The sequence below is a fragment of the Vipera berus genome (genome assembly GCF_964194415.1).
Source record: "Vipera berus genome assembly, chromosome: 8".
Lineage (NCBI taxonomy): Eukaryota > Metazoa > Chordata > Lepidosauria > Squamata > Viperidae > Vipera > Vipera berus.
The window spans coordinates 9720051-9740037 of NC_138211.1; the positions used below are offsets into that span (position 1 = coordinate 9720051).

Here is a 19987-nt window from a genome sequence, read left to right on the forward strand (position 1 = left end):
CAGAAGAATCCCTACAGTGATCCCTTGTATTAGGGTCACAATAATTCCACATTCATTATGATGGGTGGAGGGGAGGCAAACTGAAATCTTTATGTTTACCTTTTGATAATGAATAGGAGTTTTGTGTGTTGATACACAGCCATACTTTGGTTTTACAACACAGCAGCCCATGCAAAACTGCAAAGTGACATCCCATCCTACATGTGAAGGGAAATGACTGTTTGCACTTTTGCATTTATCCTGGATACATGTTGGCAAGTGAAGAAACATGTGTAACTTCTATTTGTCTACTCTTTGCATTTCAAGCCAAGTTCAAACAATTGTGGTTTCCAAACCATCTCAAAGGGCAGTTTCATGTAAAGCACTTGCAGTGTGGGAACCTTCTGCAACATGCTTCTCTTATGCCATACACCCTTCCCACATGAGTGACCACGTCCCTTAAAAAGAGTCTGGATAGAGCTAGAGATGCATATCAAAGAACAACTCCGCAGAAATGAAAGTTAAAACAGGAGCAGAAGAATCTACAGCACTTCTTTTGTTGAACCATATTCTTACTAGCATAGGAGGTAGAATTACACTTTTGCACACTCAGTCTAGCTAAGAAATAACAAAGCTGAAATGAAGATTTTTTTTCCCTTTTTCATGTGGTTACATTTTCTTGACCTAACCTGCCCAAGGACACATGCCAAAAAGCAAACAGTACCAAGCAAGCATCACAAACAAATCAAACCTAAAACAAACCTGCAGGAAAGCAACTTAACAGATACCAATGCAGCAAAAGGATTAGGAGTGGTAGATGAAGCAACATGGATGGGATGAGTTTTTCAGATGAATCCTACTTTCACTGCAGTAAAACAAAGCTGGCCTTTTTCAGGAAAAAAAAGAGCTATGCAAAGTCAGACTATGAAGTTCTTTAGTTGGGATTTGGTTGTACTGGCTGACCCAGGTCTAGAAGAGACATTTTCCAGGAGTTGGCTTTCTGATTTACTGTCCCTTCTCTCCTTGGGGCTGAAGATTCCAGGAGCAGTGGCGTCCTCCCTTGAGAGAGAGAGAGAGAGAGAGAGAGAGAGAGAGAGAGAGAGAGAGAGAGAGAGAGAGAGAGAGAGAGAAGGAAAGAAAAGAGAGAAAGGGAAAGAAAGAAAAGAAAAGATTAGTTGACATCCAGAACTTTAGGTTTTAATCTTACAAGAGGCTCTGACTTTCAACAGTTTTTAAGAGATATGGTTAGCTTTAAATATTGGTTGGCTTCCAACTCTTTGGGATTCATCTGGGATAGCTGTACACCATTCTCCATACTTCCTGCTGATCTGCTGGTATAAATGTTCTTCACAGGTATTACCACCAGTCTCTGTCTGAAGAAACGGACAAAAAAAGATTCATTGTTGCCCAAAGCAGAGCATAAGCATTAGTATTTCATCCCACACACCAAAGATAAAGTTAAAGTTAATATTAGGAAGATGCACGATCCATCTCTGGATTCCCTCATTCAGATTTATCTAAAGCTACTGTATGTCAATTTTACGTTTTTAAGATCTATTTTCTAATGGCAGAAAGTGAAGAAGAACTAAAGAGCCTCTTGTTGCGGGTGAAGAAGGAGAGTGCAAAACTTGGGTTGAAACTTAACATTAAGAAAACCAAGATCATGGCATCTGGCCCTCTCAATTCCTGGCAAATAGATGGGGAAGAAATGGAGGTAGTGACAGATTTTGTTTTCCTGGGCTCCAAGATCACTGCAGATGGGGACTGTAGCCAAGAAATTAAAAGACGCTTGCTCCTGGGGAGGAAAGCCATGGCAAATCTAGACAGCACACTAAAAAGCAGAGACATCACCCTGTCAACAAAAGTGCGTATAGTCAAGGCCATGGTCTTCCCAGTTGCAATGTATGGCAGTGAAAGTTGGACCATAAGAAAGGCTGAGCGCCAAAGAATTGAGGCCTTTGAACTCTGGTGCTGGAGAAGACTCCTGCGAGTCCCTTGGACTGCAAGACGATCAAACCGGTCAGTCCTAGAGGAGATCAATCCTGACTGCTCTTTAGAAGGCCAGATCCTGAAGCTAAAACTCAAATACTTTGGCCACCTAATGAGAAGGAAGGACTCACTGGAGAAGAGCCTAATGCTGGGAAAGATTGAGGGCAATAGAAGAAGGGGACGACAGAGAATGAGGTGGCTGGATGGAGTCACTGAAGCAGGAGGCGTGAGCTTAAATGGACTCCAGAAGATGGTAGAAGACAGGAAGGCCTGGAGGAATGTTGTCCATAGGGTCGCGATGGGTCGGACACGACTTCGCAGCTAACAACAACAAAAAGATCTATTTGTTTTGTTTTTTTCCCCATTAACCAGTTAGCTCCATCTATTGCAGGCTAGCACCAGGAAAGCAAACATGGCATGATAGAATGATCCGAGTTGCAGTACATGAACAGATGGGAGGTTATTTTTCCTGCACACTTCTCACAAATTGAACGAACTGCCAAATGATGGGTTTCCATAGCGTCAAAATTAAAGCTATCATGCAAGAGTGTTATCTTTGTCTTCTCTTCACAGACTTACTCTAGAGGAAAAATGATAGAGGAAAGACAGGTGAATTTGTGACAGGTTTTGCAATAACACTCTGTTATGTTCAAGTGGAACAAACTGTATTTATTGCCCTACCAAAACATTGTTTGATTTTCCTTTGGCGATTCAACTGATTAGTGCCTAGGTGGGAATCTATCAAGCTAGGAAGTTGAAGAAACTTCCTGTAGCCAGCAACAGCAAACCCACTTCCAAGCTATCCCTAAGAAATGGTCCATGGGCACTCCATGGAGTCACCAGGAGTTGAGTTTGTCTCAAAAGGCACGTTGCATTTAGGATTAAGAGGAATGAAGTCGTGCTGTTGTTTTTATCCCCTGGGTTAAACCGACAGGAGTCGGAAAACCTCCTAATGGGCTAAATACTACCAAGAGGTGTACAGCAGATCCAGAACTACCTACTGCCAGCTCCATGACTCATTCATTGAAAAACCCAATCAAAATGGTTAATAAAAAAGCTTTTAGAGGTGGGAAGAACAAGGATGAAAGGGATTACTAATTACCTTGCTTACATGCAGCTAATCAATGTTGCTTTCCTTTAGGAATCAATAGACAAAGTGGCTGCTTTTTTAAAAAAAAATCACAAAAGGGAAATTTCCTTTCATTCATTTCCCCAAAGAATTCCATGTAAGGTTACGAAAGCATGTCTTGAACTTTTTTGTGGAATAAGAAGGAAGAAAATTCTATTCTCTTGTCTTCTGGAAATCACACCCTTCAACCCAGCGGCCAAGGGCACTTGGCAACATGCATTTTCCCAGCTGCCCTGGGGGCTCTTGGATTGAAAGTAAGGTAAGCAGAACAAAAACGGATAAACAGAAAGGAGTAAAGCCAAGGTGACTTGGGCAGCAGTTCTCACCTTATTTCATTTCCACTATATTCAGACTGAGGCTTCTCCTTAGCCATCTTTTTTCTCCTGTGCTGCAAGACGTAGAGGACAATGGCCCCAAGCAGGAATAGGGCTAAGATGGCCCCAATAAGAGCTCCTGCAACAGCCCCAGCTTTTGAAATACCTGCTTATCGAAACACACAAGACAAATCACCCATTAAGGTTAGACTCTGAAACTCTAACAAGGAAATGAAAAAGGTTGTAGAATGTGCAAAAAAGCTGGCATTTTGCAAGGCTTCTTTTTCTTTAATGCAGTTGCACAAAGGTGGGAATTCAAAGGAGGTTAAGTAACTTTCCATAAACCATATTCTATTTCCTATGAGGAAGGGAGGAAGGAAGGAAGGAAGGAAGGAAGGAAGGAAGGAAGGAAGGAAGGAAGGAAGGAAGGAAGGAAATGTAGCTATCACATTCGGTCAAGCACAGTTCATTGGCTTTACAGAAAGCTTTTCTCATCAATTTAGTTTTGAAAGGAAAGAGATGAACTGATTTTGTCCTGTATCCAAATACAGCACTAATTTTACCTGCTGAGACAAAACATTGCATCCTAGGACGTGAATAAACATCACAATACCAGGGAAGATCTTGTGGGGTTCTGCTCTTTCTACCATTGTTACAGAAGGGAAGGGAAGGGAAGGGAAGGGAAAAGAAGAGAAGGGAAGGGAAGGGAAGATGGAAGAGAAAGGAAGGAGAAGGGAGGGGGGAGGGGAGGGGAAGGGAAGGAAGGGAAGATGAAAGGCAAGGGAAGATAGAAGGGAAGGGAAGGTGGAAGGATAGAGAAGGGAAGGGAAGGTGGAAGGGAGGGAAGGGGAGATGAAAGGGAAGAGAAGAGAGGAGGACTATAGTTGAATTAGAAAAAATATCTTAACGATAAGAGAACTTCAAGCAGAGAACAATGACTAATAGAGCTTCTTCTCATTCGTTTTCTGGCTCTTTTTCCATGCTTTAGACTGAGATATTACAGGTGCTTGTTCTATCATAAGAATGTTATGCATTTGTTAAATCCAGCCTTGGTTCATGCATTTATTCTGACTGGTTTACACCGGTCCATTTTGTATTTATTTTTGATTTAGTTGTTTTTGATTTTTTTTTACACAATGTATGTCACCCCTGGTTAGTGGTGGTGGGGGGTAACTTTATAAATTCCATAAACAAACAAACCAACAGATTTCAAAGCATTGAAAGCAACTGTAGAGACCCCATTTTTTTTTACTCTCCATGTGATTTGGAGTTAAGCTACCCATTTTTAAAGAAAACCGTGGAATAAGAAATGTTGGATACTCCTATCTTATTCCAGTCCATCTAATGTTTTATTATTATGAATGTTTTGTTGTTGTTGTTCTGCACCTGGTAGCAGATAGTTTCCTATGGCAATGTCAACCTCCACCCCTGACTTTAAATCTCACTGAAGGCCGATAAACGTGGTCCTCGTACAGAGAAATCTGAATTTTTAAATGTTCTTCACATAGTAAGTTTTGTCTGTGTCTATTTCAGGGGCTGTTCTCTATTTTCCCCACTTCTACTAGAACTCTCTTTCTTATATATTCCCCACCATATGATATCGGCATAGATGCTTAAAATATTGCTTCACACCATATGGCGTTTCCAAACTGCTTCGCTTTTATATACCATTCATCTTCAGAAATGTATTTGGAACAAGAGCAAAATAAAGATCTGACTTTCTCAACTTCCCATAGATTTATTTTTATTGAGAAAATGTACATGGCACTTTTCTGCTCATATAAGAACTCAAGGTGACCTACGAGAATCACACAGCATGCAGAATTTGAAAACATGCCAGGATACAGAATAACAGAGTTGGAAGGGACCTTGGAGGTCTTCTAGTCCAGCCCCCTGCTCAAGCAGGAGACCCTTTCACACAAGTGGCTGTCCAGTCTCTTCTTAAAGACCTCCATGATGGAGCACCCACAACCTCTAGAAGCAAGTGGTTCCACTGGCTATTTGTTCTCACTGTCAGGAAATTTCTCCTCAGTTCTAGGTTGGTTTTTTTCCCCTTGATTAGTTTCCATCCATTGCCTCTTGTCCTGTCTTTTAGGAGCTCTGGAGAATAGGTTGACAATTTTGAACGTCTTCTAGTCCAACTCCCTTCTCAACCAGGAAACCTTATGCCATTTCAGACCAATGGCTGTTGAATCTCTTCTTAAAAACCTCCAATGATGGAGCACCCACAACTTCTGGGGACAAGCTGTCCCACTGATTAATTGTTCTCACTGTCTAGGAAATTTCTCCTTAGTTTGGATCCCTTTTTGTTTATTTCAAACTCAGTACAGTGAAGATCGAGATCCCTCTTAAAATCCATATCAATTAACCATTAGGAACCTGGCAATTGGAATGTGTGTTTATGTTTCCTGTTACTGGAGATGTAGAGACCAAACACATCTCTCTAATCTGAACATTACGTAGCTTGGATGTTATATGGGAGAAGACCCTTCCGCTCCCAGTAAATTAAATTTCTAGCAGTGCTACAAATGTGCTGCAAGATTTCTCCCGATGATCTAAATAACTGGCAAATCAACCCTTGAAGAAACAGAAGCAGACTATTCAGGATCCTTAAAAATGACACCACCAACAGCTTAATTGTGCCCGTTTGGCAATTGGTACCCAGTGGAGATCTTCCAGTAAAGGTTTTGTGTGATTACTGAAACCTGCACATGCTGGTGGCTAGGCCAGTGCATCTTACACCAACATGACCTCCAGACACTATACAAGGCTACTTCCTATTCCCCCACTGTAAATAAATAGGTTGTACTTAAAGTTGTGAGAAGTAAATCTCAATCTAGAAACTTATTTTGGAATAAAGTAGCTCATTTTATCTCTAGTTTGATGTCACACTGTAAATATACAGTAAACATGTGTTTCCTGCACCTGGAGTTCATTTTGCTGGCGAAGTTCTCCTTCTTCTCAGTGGCTGCTTGATGATCAGAAATCATCCAGCAAAGCCTATTTCTGTACCCCCATATTAGGGATGTTGCTCCATGAAATTAAACAATCCTACGGGAAGAAAATTAACATGCCAATGAATAGGCTGAGCACCTTCCCTCTGGGCCAGCACGGCTGGGGGTGTTGATATGGGAGCAGTTTCAAAAATGTTAGCAAGTGATGAGATTCATGTCATTGTTGCGTGTCATTGGGATGGAAAAATGTTGGGGTCAAAAATGGACATCTTATGAGCACCACAAATGGCATATCAACTTCCAATCTGATTTTTCCCCTAGCACAGTAAACTCTTTTCAGTTTTATGAAATTGATGTTGAGTTGAGTTGAGTTGAGTTGTTGAGTATGAATAGCCCATACATTCAGGTTCATGATGAAGCTTGGAGTTCTTGGGAAGCCACTGATGTCCCATTGATTTATATTGATGTGCTGCTGGTCGTCTCTTCCTCCTGTTCACTTTATGGTTGGTTGATTGCGCAGGTCTCAAGTTTGCTACATGTAGTCCTTGACCTATGACTACAATTGGGCCCAGAATCTCTATTGCTAAGCAAGGCAATGGTTGAGTGAGTTGCACCTGAATTTATAATCTTTTTTGCCTAGGTCATTAAGCAAAACATTGCAGCTGCCAAGTAAATTAGAGACCCCAACCTTTGGGGCATCAGAGAGGTTTTTCCGCAGACCAGAGGGGGTGTGGTTTTGTGTGCTGCCTGCATCCCCTAGATGGGGCTTTGCTTGTTTGTGTAGACCGGTTGCTGGTATGCCGTGGCCCGGTATGAGTCCATGGACCAGGGGCTGGGGACTGCTGAAGTAAATCATGCAATTGTTAAGTAAATCCAGCTTCCTGTAGACCACTGGTGGTGAACCTATGGCACGCGTGCCAGAGGTGGCACTCAGAGCCCTCTCTGTGGGTACATGTGCCTTTGCCCCAACCTTGCATCCCCCTGTGGCCCCCTCCTCACCAGCAGCCCCCCTGTAGGAGAGTCACCCCCAAGTACAGCCTGTGCAGAGCAGCACAGCCAAGAACATGGCAGCCAGGTACCCCATCATGTGCAGTTGATGCAGCAGGGCATGGGTGGAGAGCATGGCTGCCATGGTGCTGCTGGGCCACCTGGCGATCTGCAGCAGGCTGTGGAGGCAGTAGGTGGCCCTGTGGGTGGGTGGGGGGTGGAGTGGGGACGGGCTGGGTGTGGGGCAGTGGCAGAGTGGGCGGTGGAGCAGGGAGGGCAGGGGATGTAGTGGGGGAGGGCAGGGCAGAGGTGGTTTTTGGGCACTCGGTCTCTAAAAGGTTCGCCATCACTGCCGTAGACTTTGCTTGTCAGAAGCTGGCTGGGAAGATTGCAAATGGTGATTATGTGGTCCCAGAATACCGCAACCATCCTAAATACAAGCCAGTTGCCAAGCACCCAAATCATGATCCCCCTGACTATGGGGATGTCATGATGGTTGTAAGTGAAGGATTGGCTGTAAGCCACTTTTTTTCAGGGCTGTTGTAACTTTGAACAGTCGCTAAATGAATGGTTTGTCAATTCTACTTTTACATAAATTAATATCTCCTGAGCATGATTTAAGTCAAAATTGAAGAGATTAAGATCCATCTGATGTGATTAAGGAGATGTGAGAATATATTCTAAACCTAAAGATAATAGCAGAAGGCAGGGTTGCATTTCATCTCTCTCTCTCTCTCTCTCTGTGTGTGTGTGTGTGTGTGTGTGTGTGTGTGTGTGTGTGTGAACATGTGCAGATATGTGTCTTCATCCTTTCCCTATGCTAGTTCCCAATTTAAGCTACCTCCCACCAGAGTTGTCATTACTCTACAAACTTGAAATCGTGTTGTCAGGAGCCAAGGTGAAATGCTTCTTTTCTCTCCCCGAGAAGAAAAGCTATAATTATATACTCTAATTTAACTTTATTCTCTCATATCATCAGATAATTCCTCGCCCCTCACTTCATCCCTTGAGATCCTTCCAAGTCCTAAAACACACCTTTGAAAAACAAACTGTAACACATATCTCAGCTTGAAATGCATGCTTGGTTTGCCTATCGCTTTCTCCATCGCGTCTCCCTTCCTTCTGCAAGCCTCCCAGCCATTTAGCGCTGCTTCTAATTTCTCCTTCCAGCTGATGTTCAGCGAAGAAGCAAGGCTTGTTTGTGAGTGGGAGATGCTGTCCGCGGAAGTGAGAGCTAATTAATGAAAGGAACTGACCTGAGTAGGAGGCAAGTTAGAAAAAAAAGGGGGATACAGAGTTGGCAGAATTGGGAGATTGAAATAGTTCACAAATTACTTAATGGCCATCAAGGAACGGAACTTGAATGGACAATGATTTAATTCCAGAATATTTTTTGGCACTAGAAAAAAATCCAACAATAGTCCTTGTCCTTCTCCTTGTCCTTCTCCTCCTCCTCTTCCTTCTCCTCCTCCTCCTCCTCTTCCTCTTCCTTCTCCTTCTCCTTCTCCTTCTCCTCCTCCTCCTCCTCGAATCACTGCTTCTTCAGTGAATTGCTACAGTTGTTAAGTTAGTACCATGGTTGTTAAGTGAATCTGGCTTTCCCATTGGCTTTGCTTGTCAGAAGGTGGCAAAAGGTGATCACATCACACACACACACACACACACACACACACACCGGGACACTGCAACCGTCATAAATATGAGTCAGTTGCTAAGCTTTGATCACGTGACCATGGGGACGCTGCAACGGGCATGTGAAAAATAGACACGCCACTTTTTTCACTGTCGTCGTAACTTCAAACAGTCACCGAATAGAACTGTTGTGAGTTGTGGACTACCTGTACTGTGATATTCAACCTCTAGAGTGGGAGAGATGGAGCACAGAGGGGTATCCAATCCATTGGGAACAAAGCAGTTCTTTCCTAGATGATCTTGGAAAAGGGAAAGGGATGGAAACTGCAAACCATTTTTTTTATTTTTTTGAAAGGAAAAGCAAATCTTCATTTTAAAAAAAGGGCTTTGAACAAACCCCATTTTAACTGGGAGGCACACTAACTGGTGCGTTTGGAGGGATTTCTCCCCCGTGTTTGTTTCCATTCTAGCAAAGTAAATAGTTACAGGTGAGCTGCTTTCGCTGCCTGTGTCAGGTCTTCGGCTGGCACCTGGTTGGCATCCTGCCATCAAAGGCAAAGATGGGCAAAAGGGGAAGGGGAGAGCAAGGAAGGGAACAAATGGGGAATAAACCTGTATGGGGAATGGATGGGAAATAGGGAGGTGGGGGGCGACAGTTTGATAAAGACCAGGGAAGCATGAAAGGAGTTGCTGCCGGCACTCAGGGCCACGCAGCCTGAGATAGGAAAGTGGATTACCCCAGACACCTCAGCCTTCTCAAAATATCTATGCGGCTCTTCATTGGCTGAAGATGGACTGGTCATGGGGAAGAGGGCTGGGATGAGAGGTAAAGCTGTAGCCTTTTTTTTTTGTGCAGGAAATTTAGTTCTAGCCTGACTTTGCTGTAAGCAGTATCCTTTAGTCAAAGAACCTATCATTTCAAGCAAATGGAGTTGAGGATCTTTCTTTCCTAAGGGACCTAACTGGGGCAGGTCTGACATTCTGCTGCATCTGAAGGGGTCCAGCCTGTTTGTGGGGGCCATTCCATGCAGTCGTTGAAGCCCGATGATATACATTTTTCTTGTCATGAAGGGGAGGGGGAAGAAAGAAACAGGTTTGAAAACTGTTCTGTGACAGTTTGCCTACAGAAAGCTAGCAGGCCAAAGACCAGTAAAATCTTACCCTTGCTGGGTTACAGCCTTTAGTGCGACCTGCCTTGCATGAAAAGTTTTACCATTTATCTCTTTTGCTAAAAGTCTAAATGAGGCCAAGAAAATCTGGGACAGGAGGGAGAGGAGCAGATCAAACAGTGCCCTGGACTGCTCAGCAAACCATGGATGCCGACACAGAAGCCCACCGCGTTCCCTTTCCCACCTGATTTCATTTGATTTTCAAGATTCTAAAAAAATAATAATGGAGATCTCGGAGGAAGCAAAGACAATTTACAATTTTTAACATTTATAAGAATTCCTCTGGACCCACCTGAATGTCTCCAGAAGATTCTTAGAAAATCAAAAACAGTAATGGTCGCTCGACATGTGGCTGGCACGATGCCCATCTGCCCAGAAAGTCTGAGCAAAAAAAGCATAAATGGTGTAAACAGCATCACTAGATGGCACTATATACTCGTAGAGATTTAGCTGGGACAGTGGGAATCTCTGTGCAAATCGAGAAATCTGGCCAGGTTTTAATGGATAGGACCAAAAGACCAGGACCTCTTTTAAAGAATGGCAAGTGGTAATCTAACAGGCCCAAGACGTAGTAAAATGAGCTCAGAATTAGATCCTTATTAGCTAACACCTAATAGACAGAATGGCATCACTGTCTAAAATCTGGGGGGGGGGGGAATTCCAAATCTTTTATGACAAGCTGAAGTTAGCTGTTTACTTGCTACTTCCATTCACACAATTTTCCTAACCCAGTTACTAAATTAACCCATTTGTAACTTACAGTAAATCATTCACAAAACATACCCAGTACAAGCCACTAAAAAAAAAAGAGCCAAGGTTAAAACTATTCAGACTTAATAAGATATGCAAGTACCTGCCTACTAAGTTTCTAAACGAGTTGGTTAAGAATCTTGCATGAAAAGATACCCTTCTCGAGTATTCAGAAGGATTAACAAAAAGAGTCTCTTGGTCTACTGACGAGTCCTCACCTGTCACATGGAGAGAGATTTGGCAACTCTGGTGTCCAAACTCATTGGTAGCAGTGCAGCGGTAGGTACCGGAAAGCTGCAGTGTGAGGTTGGTCAATAGGAGAGTTCCCTTTTCTTGGTCTGGGGAAAGAAACCAAAATAGAATAAGAAAGTAACTCCCAATAGAATACCTGTGGCTCAGGATTGAACTGTGGAGTCCTTAGTGCTCTATGAGCTTGGCTGTTTGCTTGCAGATATTTCATTACGGGACTAGGTAACAACATCAGTGAGTGCAGGGTTTGCTGATTGTTTATATACAGCACAGTAGCTTACTCTGCCAGTGGGGGTTGGAAAGCCAAGCTTCTAGGAATTCCTTAGTCTTCTTGGATTTGGCTTAGTCTAGGAAAGCCAGGTTTCCCAACTGAAATTATGGTTGAGTCTGTCCATGTATTATGAGGATTGTAAGTTTTCCTTAAGGGACGCGGTGGCTCAGTGGGTTAGGACGCTGAGCTTGAAGATCAGAAGGTCGGCAGTTTGGCGGGTCGAATCCCGAGTGCCGCGTAGCAGAGCGAGCGCCTGTTACTCGTCCCAGCTTCTGCCAACCTAGCAGTTCGAAAGCACGTAAAAAATGCAAGTAGAAAAATAGGGACCACTACGGTGGAAAGGTAGCAGTGTTCCATGCGCCTTTGGCGTCTAGTCATGCCAGCCACATGACCACGGAGACGTCCTCAGACAAGCGCTGGCTCTTCGGCTTTGAAACGGAGATGAGCACCGGCCCCTAGAGTCAGAAACGACTAGCACGCATGTGCGGGGGAACCTTTACCTTTACCTTTAAGTTTTCCTTGGGGCTACTTGGTCTTTTTGTTTACTTAAGATGTTTACCTAAGGTAATGTGCTTAACAAAAGTCCCAGTAACCCAAGAAGAAAAAACATACAGTGTAAGGACTGTAAAAGACACTAGGTAGGATAGACAGGCAGAAGAATAGCAGAGCACATTCGTGAACACGAACTTCCAGTCAGAAGACATGACAAAATAAGGGGGAAAAGTTGCTATTCTGGGCCAGGCTTTGTTGAGAATGTCCTTCAGTATCTTGAGAAGACCAATTTGGAAATAGAACTAGAAGAACCGCTTTCTCCAGCCTTATGTTGGAACTACACCCCCAGAGACTACAACATTCTGAAATTATTCCATATTTGACCTTCCTCTTGTAGAATAATTACCTCCTTAATAACATTATGGAGGAGATCACTAGGTTACGAAAGTGATTACAGGGAACATGATTCCATAAGATTCTTCTGTAATTGAACTCATCTGCTTCCAGATTGTCTACTGTTTTGGAAGCTGCTTTTGATCAAACACCTGGAACTTCCAAACCAATTTCCTTAAAATGGTTATTACCAATCAAAGGCCTTCCAGATGTGTGGGACTACAGAGTATCTGATACCTACCCAGCAGAGTATTTATATTAATCTAGAGGACAATGTTTATTAAACACAAAACAAGTCCACAGATAGTCCAACTGTACCCTGCTGCAATTATACCAGTGTACTTGGTTTAAAATCATCCATCCATCCATCCATCCATCCATCCATCCATCCATTCATCCACCCATCCTACTCTCTGCTTTGGCATGTCCTTTATAAAAGGAAAACTGCCCTTCACCTACTTTGCACCATGTTGGAGGTAGGAAGTGGCTGTTTAGAATCCAGTAGAGTCCAAGAATAAATTGGGGTGGGCACACCTTCAGAAGAACTGCAGGAGAAGCTGACATCTGATCCAATAGGCGCAGAGGTGGACCCTTTACAGACTGGTGTGGATGGTGGCACTGATAAGAAAGGATGAATTCAATACCAGGAACTCAAGGAAGTCAAAATATGTGGGTGATATAGATCTTTTGCCACCAAGACTGAGAAGCTTGACTCAGACCCCTCTTTAAATCTGGCACCCTCTAGAACTAGTCACTATCTGCTTGGTAGACATGAAAAAATGCTAAATATTTTGAATACAAAATACATACACTGCTAGAGAAGGTTGTAAAGATTAGGATTCAATTGAAGCCTTTTTTTCTTTGTGTCTTTCTCCCCTCACCCCCTCCCCCCCTTTTTTGGTTTCACATTTACTACTTTTTTCCTTGAATCCATTTCTTATTGCATATGTAAAATCTTTAAATTAAAAAAAAACCTACTCAAAAATAGAACTACCGACAACCATCATCTTTGATCAGCAGGCTCATTCAGGCTTGCCTGACTTGGTGGCCTTGTCTGTGACGTGGCTGGCATTCCTCTCCTTCCCAGTTGCCATGGATATTCAATATTCCCTAATAGGCTGACTTCCACATCTTTTGGAAGATCATACTCATAGTCCCTAACTAACAAAGCCAAGTAGAATTGCCCGTTCCAGAGCTTTCTAATGCCTGTGGGACTCTAATCCCCAACACCCCCACCCCGCCAGCAGGTGGGGATGTCTATCTCCTACAAATAAAGGCATTTGTCAAACAACTTTGACAGATGCATTTATTTATGAAATGCAGGGTAAGATTTTTGGGGTAATAATGATCAACACAATTTTTACCTGCTTGCAACCCAAGCCAAGGACCCTTGATCTCGGTCTATTTTAGGCCATGAATTTAAAGAGCTAAAATTGTGTGTATGCCAACCAACTCAATATTAAAAAAAAAATAGGACTTACTTAAAACTACAAGTTTCACAAGCCCGCTACCAGTGCCATAGAAATCTGGTGGGTTGTTGACTTCGCAGATGTAAGTGCCAGCATCCGATGGACGGAGGTTGTTCAACTGGATGGAAGCATCTCCCAGCGTGGGAGGTTGGTGAAGGAGGCTGAGCCGGTCAGCCGGCCCACCTGGTTTGTAGAGCTCATTATTTGCAAAATACAGAATCTGGAATGAGATGGGAGGGTTACCTGCACGAAAGAAGGACCCTGTACAAAGACTCAGTACAGGCAGTCCTCGATTTACAACAGTTCATTTAGTGACTGTTCGAAGTTACAACAGCCCTGGAAAAAAGTAACTGATGACCCTTTGTCACTGTGATGAGCTTTCCAGAGCCCCCATGGGCACGTGATCAAAATTCAGACGCTTGGCAACTGGTTCATATTTATGACCGTCGCTGTGTCCCAAGGTCATGTGATCCCCACTTGCGACCTTCTGACAAGCAAAACCAATGGGGGAGCCAGATAACAACCGGGTTATTAACTGTAGTGATTCACTTAACAACTGTAGCAAGAAAGGTCATAAAATGGGGCAAAATTTACTTAACAAATGTCTCCCTTAATGACAGAAATTTGGGGCTCAATTGTAGTCGTAAGTTGAGGACTATCTATAATTTGAAAGACTCTGTTTTATACACACACACACACACACACACACACACACACATATACACACACATATATATGTAAAAAGGAAGACATACTGATCTCCAGGACAGAAAATTTATTTCGTACTGAGCTTTCGTTAGCCACTGCTAACACTGTCAAAGAGTAAGCCAACATTATTTTATTTTATTTTTATTTTAATCCCATTTATATCCCGCCCTTCTCCAAAGACTCAGGGCAGCTTACAATCTAAGCACAAATCAAATGTGCTTAGCAATAGCCTTCATTCTATGTATATGCCTGCTTATTAGGGCTTTTCACACACACCCCCAGCGGCATTATTACAAAGTCAGCTTATTGCCCCCAACAATCTGGGTCCTCATTTTACCTACCTCGGAAGGATGGAAGGCTGAATCAACCTTGAGCCTGGTGGGACTCAAACCTGCACTAATTGCAGGCAGCTGGTGTTGCTTAAGGAGGCATTAGCCCACTGCTCCATCAAGGCAGTGGAGAGAGACATTGTTTTTATAGCCCTTTAACTGTCAATAATCTAGCCATCAACCGTGTGATAGGTCCGTCGGTTTGCCGCCCGCATGCAATTGGATGCGTCACATCCGGCTCAGCGTGTTCCATCCTGGAGATCAGTATGTCCTCCTTTTTACAAATAAATATACCTGGGACTTGGATTTTTAAAACAATTTTACATATATAACTTTCCATAAAATTTCTTCCGCTGCGGAAGAGGATGAATGAAGATTTGTACCTTATCTGCAAAATGTTGTATTTTTTTTAAAAGTATGTTGTATCAGAGCAGATTTCATAACTGCAGATCTGGAGAGAACTGGAAAGTTTTATTCCATATTTTTCCAACACTCTGAAGCCATCCTAGTTATTCAAATTTCCCAACCTGAAAAATTCCCATGAGATTCAGGACTAGGGTGGGTCAATTTTAGATTGCTTTTTTGGGGGGGGGGGCAGGAGGCATCTGATAGAGCAAAATAGTAGTGATCACTCTTTCCCCATTGGCAGTTTTTTCCTCTTGAGTTTCCATGGCACAATTTTGTTCCATTTTCCAGAAGGCTGGGAAAGAGTTAAGGGTGGGAACAAGAGAGTTTCCACTCCCATCCCTTCCTTTTTTAAATTTCCAAATCCCACTGATGAAATTTAATTATCTTGCCACCCAATTGTGGCAGCCCAATCTTGAGGTGCTTTGAGAGCTGCAAAAGTGGTGATGGAGCTGAAGGTGAAGTGGCTGAGAGTGTATGCAGCCCACCATTTCTTTAGCATGTTCTCACTCTAGTTTTTTAATGGAGAGGAACTCCTGATCTTCAAGAAACCTAGAACATTTTAACCAATTAATTGATTGGGAGTCAGGATAAGATAAGTAAAATCTGGTGGTGCAGTGGTTAGAATGCAGCATTGCAAGTAAACTCTGCCCACTGCCAGGAGTTCGATCCTGACCGGCTCAAGGTCCACTCAGCCTTCCATCCTTCAGAGGTCGGTAAAATGAAGACCCAGATTGTTGGCGGCAATATGCTGACTCTGTGAACCACTTAGAGAGATCTGTAAAGCACTGTGAAGCGATATATAAGTCTAAGTGCTATTGCTACTGATATTTCTGCTTCTCTGCTTTGGATCTTTTGCACCACTCTCCCATCCCCAATTATTTGGAGGCCACATGGAGTCTTGATTTTATACTAATTTTAGAAGCAAAATTCAAGTTAAATGCTGTGGATTTATAGTACCTCCCTTTTTCTTCCTAATCCTCAATGACAATACTGGAAAAATCTATCCCTATATGCTTTCTCCACCCTCTCTTTTTCCTGCCTTGGTCTCTTTCACCTGTGTTCCAGCATCAGGAGCCGTTGAGCCACTGGCAAACCTCCATTCCAAAACAAAGTTTTTGCCAACCGATGTTTTATAGTGACAAGGAATTTTCACATTTGAGCCTTTCTGCTGCATCACGGGATCATGCGGCACAGTCACCTCCACACAGCCCCCGTAGTCTATGAGGGGAATGGAAAAGAAATGTTTAGAACACAGAATAAAGGGATTGGAAGGGAACTTGGGGGGGGGTCTTCTAGTCCAGCCCCCTGCTCAAGCAGGAGATCCTACACCATTAGACAAATGGCTGTCTGGTCTCTTCTTAAAAACCTCCAGTGATGGGTCACCCATATCTTCTGGAGGCAAACTCTTCTCACTGACAGAAAATTTCCTTAATTCTAGGTTGGATTTGTCTTTAACAAGCTTCCACCTATTACTTCTTGTCCTGCCCTCAGGCACTTTGGAGAATAAATTGAGCCCCTTTTCTCTGTGAGAGCCCCTCATGAAATGCTACCCTATCACCCCTACTCTTTCTCTTCCTTGGACTAGACCAGGGGTAGGCAACCTTGGCTCTTTTATGACTCGTGGACTTCAACTCCCAGAATTCCTCAGCCAGCCATGCTGAGGGGAAAGGGAGAAGTTTCCAAGCTGAGCCATGCTGGCTCAGGAATTCTGGGAGTTGAAGTCCATGAGTCGTAAAAGAGCCAAGGTTACCTACCCCTGGACCAGACATATGCTTGTTTGGGCCTTGAATGAGGGCCTCTTTCTTTCTTAAGGTGCCAGTTTCAAGAAACGACCTGGTACAGTTTCCTAATGGCTTGATCTTATCCCCCTATAAAAGGTAAAGGTTCCCCCGCACATGCGTGCTAGTCGTTTCCGACTCTAGGGGCCGGTGCTCATCTCCGTTTCAAAGCCGAAGAGCCAGCGCTTCTCCGAGGACGTCTCCATGGTCATGTGGCCGGCATGACTAGACACCAAAGGTGCATGGAACGCTGTTACCTTCCCACCGTAGTGGTCCCTATTTTTCTACTTCATTTTTACGTGCTTTTGAACTGCTAGGTTGGCAGAAGCTGGGACGAGTAACAGGCGCTCACTCTGTTACGCGGCACTCAGGATTTGACCCGCCAAACTGCCGACCTTCTGATCGACAAGCTCAGCGTCCTAACCCACTGAGCCACCGCGTCCCTTATCCCCCTATATTAGCCTGCAATTTCCCTTCTTAAAATTTCCAGCACATTTAATGGTGCAGTTCTGATTCTAAATGACACTAACAAACAACTGTTCAGTGGTTGTTGGCAGGTCCAGATTCCTCTTGATTCCATCCTTTTGGGAAATCAGATTGACCCCGTTTAGCCCCAATTTGATTTTTTTTAAATCAATTTGGAGAGAACCAACCAACCAACCAACCAAGATTTGAATATATTGCAAAAACCATCCAAATCATCCAATCTATTTAAGGACTTCCAATTTGATTCAACACTGTGATTCTTTTTTTCTGACTCAGACCGACGATTTTGCTAAACAACCATGTGAAAACAAGTCAGGAATTCAAGTTGGGTCCTGCGGTGACCCACTTCATGAGCGCAATGACCTATGATGGAAATTCCAGGCTGAGTTGTGGTCGAGCCTGTGCAATTACTATTAATGTCAGTTGAAATAGAATGATTGGCGCGCCTCAAATGTTTGGCTATTTCACTGCAATGTTTAATGCACTTTAAAAAGTGTTAATAACGGTTCTATCGCCAGGCAAAAAGCATAAACGTAAGGCTACTTTTGCCTCCAAAAGTGAGGAAAAATCTTCTCAGGCTTAGGTAATCAAATAGTACTTGAAGATTGTTCGGTCAACCTCCAAGGGGACAATTCCTTTAGGGCTACAAGATCTGGAATGAAAAACTACTGGATGATCTGGGTTCTGGCTTTCTGTGTTTCTTCGCTGCCACTTTGTGATCATCTGGATTCTTGAAGCCCAGATTCCATCCTTCTAAGGAGCAGAAAAGATGCCACTTCACTAATAAGTTCCTCTTCCCATTTCCTTTTCCTTTAGTGTCACGTCTGTCATTCTGGACAAAAAAAACCCAGTCTTATCTCTTTATATTTTATATTGAATTGCACATAAAATAAAGCACTTTATGATCATAGCATTATGGTACAATAATAAACAATAAACTCTAATCTTAAATCTAAGGTACTTACTAAAAGACCAAAGGAAGAGCAGAGGGCAGGAAAGTCGACAACTCCAAAAAACCATGTTGGGGTCCATTTCTCAGGACAAATTACAGACTACGACTTTCCTGGGAGAACTGAAACTCGACTGAAACCAGGTAGAACTGTTCTTTATCTTGTAGGGAAGTGAGAGCAAACAATTATGGCCAGGCTGAATCATGCTACAGCACAAAGCTGCTTGTGATATGGAAGGTTAACCCGGTGTGCCTTCTCATACCTTGCACACAGGGCTACTCAAAACTGGTTCTCACAACTAGCATTATCATTCTTATGCCTTCCTTATTTGGTATCTATATTTCAAAAGCCAAATGCCAATAATGTTGGTCTTTGTCCTGGGACTTTTCCAATGCTGGATAATAAGGAACTGCATCGTTTTGCATTTTAATTTGCTTTGCATTTGGATTTGAGCCATGGTGGTGCAGTGGTTAGAATGCAGTATTGCAGGCTAATTCTGCTGACTGCCAGAAGTTCGATTCTGATCGTCTCAAGGTTGATTCAGCCTTCCATCCTTCTGAGGTTGGTAAAATGAGGACCCAGATTATTGGGGGCAATAGGCTGACTCTGTAAACTGCTTAGAGAAGCTATAAAGCACTGTGAAGCGATATATAAGTCTAAACGCTATTGCTATTTGCGTGTTTAAAGCCTATATGACATGGGGCCAGGTATCTGTGGGACCATCTTTCCCTAAAGAACATCTACCTGTCCTAATGGGTCAGATAGGGTGGGCTCACACTCCTAGTTCCTTCTGCTAAATATTGACATCGGATGGGAGCTAGGAAGTGTGAATTTTCTGTGGCCTTTTCCATGGCAGCCCCTGCCCTATGGGACATGCTGCCCCATGAAATTCAGCCAGCCTCCACTCTTTTAACCTTCTGTAAGGCTTTGAAGATCTGACAAGCACTGGGAGAAGACTAGATAATTGCCCATTAGAACTTTGATTGGCACTGAGGTTTGTTTTGTATATGTTTGGTTTCAATCGTTCTAATACGTTTTTATGCTATTTTAATTTTCGATTGAGAACCACCCAGAGTAGGTTATAAGATGGTCAGCTCAATCTGTATAAAGTGCAGTGAAAAATAGTCCCCTTGTGCTGTATTTAATTATGACTCATTTCCATGTATCTGAAAATAAATGTGTCTAGTCTTCATATACCAGTGAATTTCAGAAGCACTCCATGATGATCTAGCTGGGCTTTAAATACAAACATATATGTGTAAATGTCTACCCACATACTGAAATCATAGAGTCAGTGATATGGCTTCCTTCTACAAAAGAAATACAAACATCACTCTGAGAAATCATTAACTAAGCTATTGGAAGAAACAAACGCACCCCAAGCAAACAATTTTTCCAGATAACTTCTTTAGAACACTGCAACCACCCTTTGCCAATTACCTTTAACCCACCTATTATCTTGGGTTAAACCAGGGCCTTACATTAGCTGCCCTGTATTTTGCCATGCATGGAATTCACCCATACCAAATTTGTTTTTGAGAATGCAACATT

The 19987-nt window shown here is 43.0% G+C and overlaps 1 protein-coding gene across 1 annotated transcript; it reads right to left on the minus strand.

The window, feature by feature from the left end:
* Positions 1–850: 850 nt before the first annotated feature.
* Positions 851–16423, minus strand: VSIG2 (V-set and immunoglobulin domain containing 2). Its single transcript, XM_081333409.1, has 6 exons — positions 16277–16423; positions 13790–13997; positions 12768–12926; positions 11122–11241; positions 3424–3577; positions 851–1038 (listed from the first exon to the last, which is right to left on the minus strand). The coding sequence occupies exons 1-6, from the start codon at positions 16394–16396 to the stop codon at positions 897–899; spliced, it is 903 nt and encodes a 300-aa protein (XP_081189535.1). The 5' UTR covers positions 16397–16423; the 3' UTR covers positions 851–896.
* Between the last annotated feature and the right edge of the window lie 3564 nt (positions 16424–19987).